The 8,361-nt window shown below is 41.3% G+C and overlaps 1 protein-coding gene across 1 annotated transcript; it reads left to right on the top strand.

Annotated features, from left to right (window-relative positions):
- Positions 1–3,872: 3,872 nt before the first annotated feature.
- Positions 3,873–8,062, top strand: unc93a (unc-93 homolog A). The gene is made up of 8 exons (XM_068753972.1): positions 3,873–3,962; positions 5,075–5,256; positions 5,389–5,618; positions 5,717–5,842; positions 6,045–6,256; positions 6,843–6,978; positions 7,130–7,261; positions 7,773–8,062. The coding sequence occupies exons 1-8, from the start codon at positions 3,873–3,875 to the stop codon at positions 8,060–8,062; spliced, it is 1,398 nt and encodes a 465-aa protein (XP_068610073.1).
- The last annotated feature ends 299 nt before the right edge of the window (positions 8,063–8,361 follow it).

Genomic DNA, 8,361 nt, shown 5'->3' with positions numbered 1-8,361 from the left:
CTAACTTAGAAGGATCTTTTGTGAGTTTATTAAAATCAGATGTGTTCTTAAGTGTGTACTCCACCCATGACATGATTCATGATACCCTTGTCTGTGGGATTATAAGGAAAGTCTGTAGAATCCTGTTTATTATTATTATTATAATCCAGTCTATTGTTATGTGGATGCCCACACCCTTAGTTTTAGTGGCTTTTCTGCCTAGGAAAGATACCCGAAGAGGAAGTCATGTTGCTCAAACTTATTTATTGTAGAAGTGAAACAGATTTAAAGATCGGGAAGCTGTTAATGTGATGCTTTAAGTCATAATCTGCAGTGTTTGTGTATAAATAAAATATATGATAGTTGTTTGTCTTCCTGCAGAGATTTGATTTAGTAATAGATAGTATATTTCCCGTTAAAACCTCTCCATATAGAAAACGTTCCTCCCAGTTTAGGAAACGCGTCATTTGCCATGAGACGCTTCAAGATAAACAGGGGAAAGGGCGCCACCTGCAGGATCATACTTGAACTGAACAGGTCTTGAAAAATACGAGTCAAGTTTTGAGCGCTTATCAGAATCACCATATCAACAGAGAATACTTATTAATGTATAATACAGTACAGAGCCCATACCTTAAAACAAAAATAAACAAACAAACACGATAATCCGTCAAGTAGTTTAGAAAATAAAAGCATTGAGGAAATAAAGAAAAGAAAGAAATGTTATTATTTTAATCATTTCATAATTTTTATTCCCTGCCACATGCCAAACACTTCTACAAATCAAATAATAAATTCATTATGTTTTTGTGTGTTGTCAAATAAACAGCTGCCAGTGAAAATTTGACCTCTTTAAATGAGGTGAAAAAGACAAAGCTGATTTACAGATCTCCTCAATGGAATTTTAGAAGTGAAATTAAATAATTAAAATAAATCTGCATTCTGCAGCTATGTTAAAACCATAAGACTATTGAAAAAACCCAATTTGAATATTACACATTTAAATAAATGTAATAATCTTACACCCAAAGTAGGATTTTATTTGAAAAACATTAGATTTCATCCACTTATATGATTGAACTAAATATTTATATGTGTCTGAGTTTACATCAAATCTAAAATGACACAAGAAAACATTACTATATGTGAAAAAACTGTAGTACTAGATAAATCCAACTAGAGCAGTAGATTTACATGGTGAAGTTTGTGAAATGCAAGATGCAAAATCAATATTTGATTTTGGTCTGACATTTTTAGACAAATAGGATTTTACACAAACTCATGGAACCGAATCAATACATAAAGCTGACACATCTGCTTTTAGGCGGTCAACAATATGCTCCATCTCTCTCTCTCTCACACACACACACAAACTTACACCCGCACACACACACACACACACACAGCAGTATTGGTAGACACATTGTGGTAGATCAGCTGAAAGACCGAGATCAGTTCAAAGTAAACTAAATAAAACAAGCTTTCCACCCTGGCCTGTTTACAGAGAACTGGAAGTAGTGGTTTAGATGTTGCAGGCAATCAGCAAATAGCAAGAGGGTGCTGCGTACGCATGTTAATGTGAACAATTAGCACGCAGACAGAGAGGGGAAAAAGTGCGTGACTGCTGCAGCGCATTGTGATGAAAGAAATAGAACGGCAAGTCCTTAAATTCTTGACTGGTTCTTCAGAGGAGTTTTAAAATGGAAGCTGAGAATCAGACAGTATGCGAGGAAACACTCCTGGTGAGTTGAAAGTGATGATGATAGTGCATGTGTGTGTGATTTTAATTGAACTCTTTTTGAGGCAGGCAAATTTCAAGATAACTAATTGTGTGTGAGCAGGCTGGTGATCTGGAACATATGGCAGGATATTTCTTGACAAATATTCTGTTACCAAATTAGAGAACTGCACCAAATGTTCCACCTGTCTTTCACATTCATCAGAGGATTAAAAAGTAACAGGATCGGATTAAAACAGTAATTAATAAATGAAATTCATTCATCACGGAGTGTGAAATCTGCTTTGCTATTGATAATTTAGTGGTTAACAAATGAAGCTATTGAAAGGCCAGGCCTTTCATAATTAGGAGAGGGATTCTACAGTCAATCGATAGGTATTTAATGGATAAACTGAATAAGCCATCATTACTTTGTACTTGACGTTACACACAGAGGATGACTTTTGATCAACCGTGTGGCATCTGGACTCTTATCAGAGGACGACCCATCGAAAACACATCCATATATCAGAAAGATAAACAAACAGGACAGCCATATATAGACCTTAACATGGTGGAGCCGCATTGCAAATGTCAGACATAGGAACCGTATTTATTGTTTTAGGTCAATTGCTGCATTAGTTTCTGGAGTTTCCACTCCGGGGCACCTCCGTGGATCGGATGAGAACCAAAACAATGTCTGTGGTGCATTTTGTTAATAGTCCTGAGAGGAGAATTTATTTTACACCTTCTCCCAATATAAATAGTTCAAAAGTCAAGATGTTACAACAAACAACAGCTATCATTTTTATAACATCTTGATTTGTTGCCCAGAAATGATTAAACCACATCTTTTATTACTCTTTACAACCTGGAATCACTTCTCTTGCTTTTTTACAAGGGCTCTTATCAAAGATATTTGATTAGCTTACAAAAATAAAAGCACAGACAGAAACGACAATTTACACATTCTAATTCACTTTTCTCTTACATTTATATACACAGTACATATATTTGTGAAGAAACTGTCTAATATTTAAGTAAAGAACGCCCTACTACATTTCTTTCAAATTTCACCCTGGAATGCATCATATCCGGTTCTGACCAGCGGTTAACGCAGCTATTTTTATGCTTTTGTTTTGTTTGTTTCAGTTCACACACCCAGCTGAGATGAGATATCAGAGGATCTCAATCTTCTTGTCATTGTTTTCAAATTACAAAAAGCTATTTAGTCGTAAAGGAATTGGCCGCTGTAAAATAAAATTAGAATATAGCAAGCAGTAAACCGTTGCTCTGAACACACCTGCTCCTGAAAGTCTGCAAACAGTCAGTTTAGCACTGTCTACCAGAATTATGCAACTATTAGAATGCCCATCGCAGCCATTTCTACTGCTCGGACATTATAATTTGGATTATTGTTACAACGATCCAAGAAAGAATAGGTGGAATAGACAAAAAAAAAACAATCAGGCCACTAAATGAAAACTATAATGATCGAGTGTTTTATTTATTTCAGTGACACAACATCTCCAGTGGCGCACGCCAATCCCAACAGGAACGATTATCTGCGAGAAACAAAACAAATGTATCCTGCTTTCTTAACATTAGACCTTACAGTTTGTGTCATTAGACCTTTACATCGATAATTATTAACTATTGTGAACTTTCCTAAATGCTGCGAGGGGGCGGCCAGCCAACTGAAGACACTCTGCTATTGTGATGCCAATTTGCTTTGCTTACTTGCATGTTGCCGGATATGAGATACACACATTTTGGAAAAGTCAGGATCCCATTGGTACATTTTTTTTTTTTTTTTAAACCAAATTAGAACGTTGCAAATTTTGAAAGCAGTCAAAATGACTGCCTTGGTAGTTCTAGTGTTAAAGAACAGTAATAAAAAGCGCTACAAAGAAACATTAGTCATCGATTCAAAGACAGAGAACGGGAAGACGGGAGAGACAAGGTGCCTCACAACTGGACTTTGTCAAACAGGAAAGAGGCTGAGTAGAGGCATATCGATAAGGGATTTTCTACATAAAGAGAGAGAGAGAGAGACTCAGCTGGACTTTGTTCTACGCATTGCCAGTCTGACCTCATCAAAGGCACAATCATTTCCAGGAGCTATAACACCCATCTTCCACAGAGCGCCCGTGAAGCTCCGCTTCTTCAGAAAGCCATGATCAGCCGTAACTTCAAGAACGTGCTGGTGGTGTCCATCGGCTTCCTGTCTCTGTTCACGGCTTTTGGAGGCCTGCAGAGTCTACAGGTAGGTGGGAGAGTTTTTAAACTCATTATAGAGAGAGGAGTTACTGTTCATGGATGAAATGCAGGAGTAAGTTTAAGTTTCATTTCATTCTCTCTCTTCTGTCATGTTAACGCATCAACAGTGATACCAAACACAACACAAAAATAAAAAACAACAATGTGTACGCCATGCAAAAAAGAAAATAGGAGCAGGAAGAAGAGAATTCAATGCAAGGCAACGTCATTGACATATAAAGTTGAGCAACTCCAAGATTAATTTTCCCATGCCATTTACAGCATTCAATTTTATTCACCGCTTTAAATTGCATTAGACTAAATTGTGTTTTTGTTTTTATCACAACCCTTAAAAAGAAAGCTGGTGGATCGCAGAACGCAGGGACGGATGCAGATAAAGAATAAATACAATTAAATTAAAGTTACTAACAAAATTTTCAGCAATCGGAGACTGACAGGCGTCAAGATCAAACTAAAATTCACTGTCACTGAGGCTTGGACTGGCTGAGAGCCCAGAATACGCAACACAAAAAAATACAGCCAAACAAAAACACAAGAAAGACGAGAGACCGACGCTACTCAGAGAAACCGGAAGCCTAAACTCACCCAAACAAAACAAAAAAAAAAACCTAGCCAGCGGTCACAGGACAGCAGATCAAAACCCACGGAATACACCCCGGCAACAGGATACGAATGCACGACCTGAGGGTCAGCAGGGCGGGGTCTAAATAGCAAGCAGTAATGAGCCGGAATGAATGGCAGGTGCGTCTCAAGGTGTTCTGCCAACGCGTGGCCACGCCCACACCACAAACAAACAAGGAAGTGCAGGCTCAAAGGAGCAAAACAAACGGGAGGCCTGGTCTCCAGGTCTAAAATAAATGACTCAGCCTTTCTGACTGTTATTAATGTGGAAAGATTAAATTATTTAAAAATTTTATTTTACAATGGCGTCCAACTCATTCGAGTCAGAAGTCCATCTCTGTTAGATGAGAATGTAAAAGGCTTCCGACCTCACCTCACCACTTTATTTTGTATCAAATCCATTACTATTATGATGATGATGATGATGATGAATGTGTTCTTACCCATTGCCCCCCGATCGTGCCCCTGTCTGAGCAGAGCAGCCTGAATGCAGCCGAAGGGATGGGCGTGGCGTCCCTGAGCGTCATCTACGCCTCCATCATCGTCTCCTCCATGTTCCTGCCCCCCATCATGATCAAAAACCTGGGCTGTAAATGGACCATTGTTGCTGGCATGGCCTGCTACGTCTCCTACTCCTTCGGAAACCTCCATCCCGGATGGTAATCAATCAGCCATCAATGACATCATCCCACGCCACGGGAGCACAGAGCATCAATAAATATCAATTATCAATCTCTTAAGTTAATAAGTTGAGCTCAGCCTGCGCGTTGATGCCTTTGTCGCACACGCAGGTACACCCTCATCCCCACCTCTGTGATCCTGGGTTTGGGTGGATCTCCGCTCTGGTCGGCCAAATGCACCTACCTGACCATCTCTGGGAATACGCAGGCGGCCAAAGACGGCAAAAAGGGCTCCGACGTCATCAACCAATACTTCGGCATCTTCTTCTTCATCTTCCAGTCGTCCGCCGTCTGGGGGAACCTCATGTCGTCCCTCATCTTCGGACAGGACACCAGTATAGGTACGGGAAGACGACTACGCCAAATGACACATTAAAATAAATCAAACGACTTTACACTTGGGATTTTCTCCCCCCCCCCCCAACCTCCCTCCTGGCAGCGGACATCCCGGAGGAGCAGCTTCGGGCCTGCGGAGCGGCTGATTGCGGCCTGAACGTCAGCAGCAACAGCACCTCCAGCAGGCCTGCTCAGAAGCTCGTGTGGACGCTGGTCGGATGCTACATCGGTAACTCCGGTGTTTAAATACGTCACCTCGAACCTAAGCCTTCTAAACAGGCCTGATGGAGGGCCAAAGAATCACCACAATAGTACAGCATGCAAGAGATTTTCAAAATCCAATGGAGTCCATCCATAGATCAGATCCACGGATGCGATTGGCACCAATCAAACCGCGGCAGCAGCTGTCTGACATTGCGTTGTGTGGACAGGTGTCGGCGTGCTGGCCATGCTCATCATCGCCGTGTTTCTGGATAACATCGATGGCGAGCAGGCCAGCCAGTTCCGGGGGAGGAAGGAGCCCTTCTTCCATACCTTCCTGGCCACGTTCAGACTGCTGAAGGACTGGAGGCTGGTGACCCTCATTCCTCTCACCATGTACAGCGGCTTCGAGCAGAGCTTCCTCGCTGGGGAGTACACCAAGGTGAAAGAAGCGTTATTCTGAGTCTGCTGCGCACACGCGATCCCACCGTCATCCTCCAATCGGGACAGGGTGCAAATGAGCAGGCAGAAAAAAAGCAGGCAACAAACCAAGAAAATGGGACGTCAGCACTGGCATGTTGACTTGATCATCTCTTCTTGGCCCTAAAATGACTTGGGGGGGGGGGGGGGGGTACGTTTATTAGAATTTCAAATGTGTAATTTTGAGTGGGCTTTTCTATTTCAGAAGGAGACACACAAAACTGTACAAACATGTCATTTAAAGTCTAATACACACAAAAAAAAGCAGTTATATATTTCAACTTATTTTTCTGGTAAACTGACATTCATAACTCAGCTGCTGTCCAGTGTTTTATTATTTTTTAATTACATTTTTTTTAATTATATGTGTGATCGCAGCCTTTATGTGAAAAACAGTACTGGCTCTACTATAATCTGCGTTCAATGGCTTTGATTGCCTTGAATTTTTTCTTATCATACGTATGCATTTATTGATTTAAGTATATCTGCATCTATGTTAACTGTAACATTCATTTCCTTTTGATGCTCAATGCTGTGCTTGTCTGCAGAACTACGTGACGTGTGCTTTGGGGATCCATTTTGTCGGCTATGTGATGATGTGTTTTGGAGCCACTAATTCTCTTTGCTCCTTTCTGTTTGGGAGACTCGCTCGGTACACAGGGAGAGCCCCACTCTTCCTTCTGGGTAAAATCTCTTCATGCCGGATGACACTCTAGTACAATTCAATTCAAATGAACTTAAATCTCTCATCTGCACCCAGTATCAACTATGAGACTCCGAAAAACACGGTCAAATTGCATGTGCTCTGTCTGAATGACACCTGCCCCGTTTTCAGGTGCGCTGGTGAACTTCGCCTGCATCATCGCTCTCTTGCTCTGGAGGCCTGATCCCAACCAGCTGCCCATCTTCTTTGTTTTCCCTGCGCTGTGGGGTATGGCCGACGCCGTCTGGCAAACGCAGACCAACGGTAAGAGACCTCAAAGAAGAAAAGGACGCCGTGCCTCATCGGAATCATTCGTGGGATGATCTACTGCTTTATTGTTAAATATTGCAAATATTGCAAAGGATAGGGTAGGTAGCAATGAGTTTTGATTATAAATATATATATATTCTCAGTTCTCAGAGAATGATTCGTAGTTATTTTAACTCGTTGAGTGCCATTGACGTCTAAAGACATTGAAGTCTAAACCCCAAACATTCATTGCCTCTGTTCAACGGCCAATAACTGCAGAACACACACCGGTAGGAACACACTTTGTTTTCTAATGAAAGAAGAGAGCTTAATCTTTCATTTGGTTAGTTCGGTGTTTGCATAGTCATAGTAAAGAATATTAAAAGCCAGTCTTTAGGCATTTGGCTGACTTTGCTCTCAAGCAACCCTCAGGATACTTTAGCTTCGCCACATGTTTCGAGATTGTCGTATTTAATCACATTGTTGAATTCATTTGTTGCTACTGTGTCTACTTTCTGTCCCGCAGCCCTTTACGGCATCCTTTTCCCAAAAGATAAAGAAGCTGCATTTGCCAACTACCGTATGTGGGAGTCCCTCGGTTTCGTTATCGCCTTCGCCTACAGCACCTTCTTGTGTCTGGAGTACAAACTGTACATCCTGCTGGCCGTTTTGCTGCTGACCTCCGTCACTTACCCCATTGTGGAATATCACGAGTACAAGAATCCCACCCTGCCTGTCGAGCAGGCAACTCGCAGCCATCGGAAGGGAAGCGTCAGGGCCGATGAGTTCAAGATAATGTCCCAGACACGACTGTGAAGACTTAACGTTTCTTTTACGACAGCACAAATCAAGTGTCTGGCGTTGATGTCACTTTTGTCCAAATGAGTTAAAAGACAGCTTACTGAATGAACTTTAAAAAAAAATGATTGTGCTGTTTTACCCTTAGACTGGAGAGTTAGGACAGGCAGGGAGGTCGTTGATGAATAAAATATAACATGAATAAAACATTTTAACATTCACTCGTCTATGAACATTTCTGCTAAAAATCACAGCAGCTGTTTTCGGAGAAGACAATCAGCTCAGGAAGAGGATTGAACGGAAGTCCTGCTTCACAG

This window comes from Brachionichthys hirsutus, chromosome 20 (genome assembly GCF_040956055.1).
Source record: "Brachionichthys hirsutus isolate HB-005 chromosome 20, CSIRO-AGI_Bhir_v1, whole genome shotgun sequence".
In the NCBI taxonomy this organism is placed as follows: Eukaryota; Metazoa; Chordata; class Actinopteri; order Lophiiformes; family Brachionichthyidae; genus Brachionichthys; species Brachionichthys hirsutus.
This window is presented reverse-complemented; position numbering and strand designations above follow the sequence as displayed.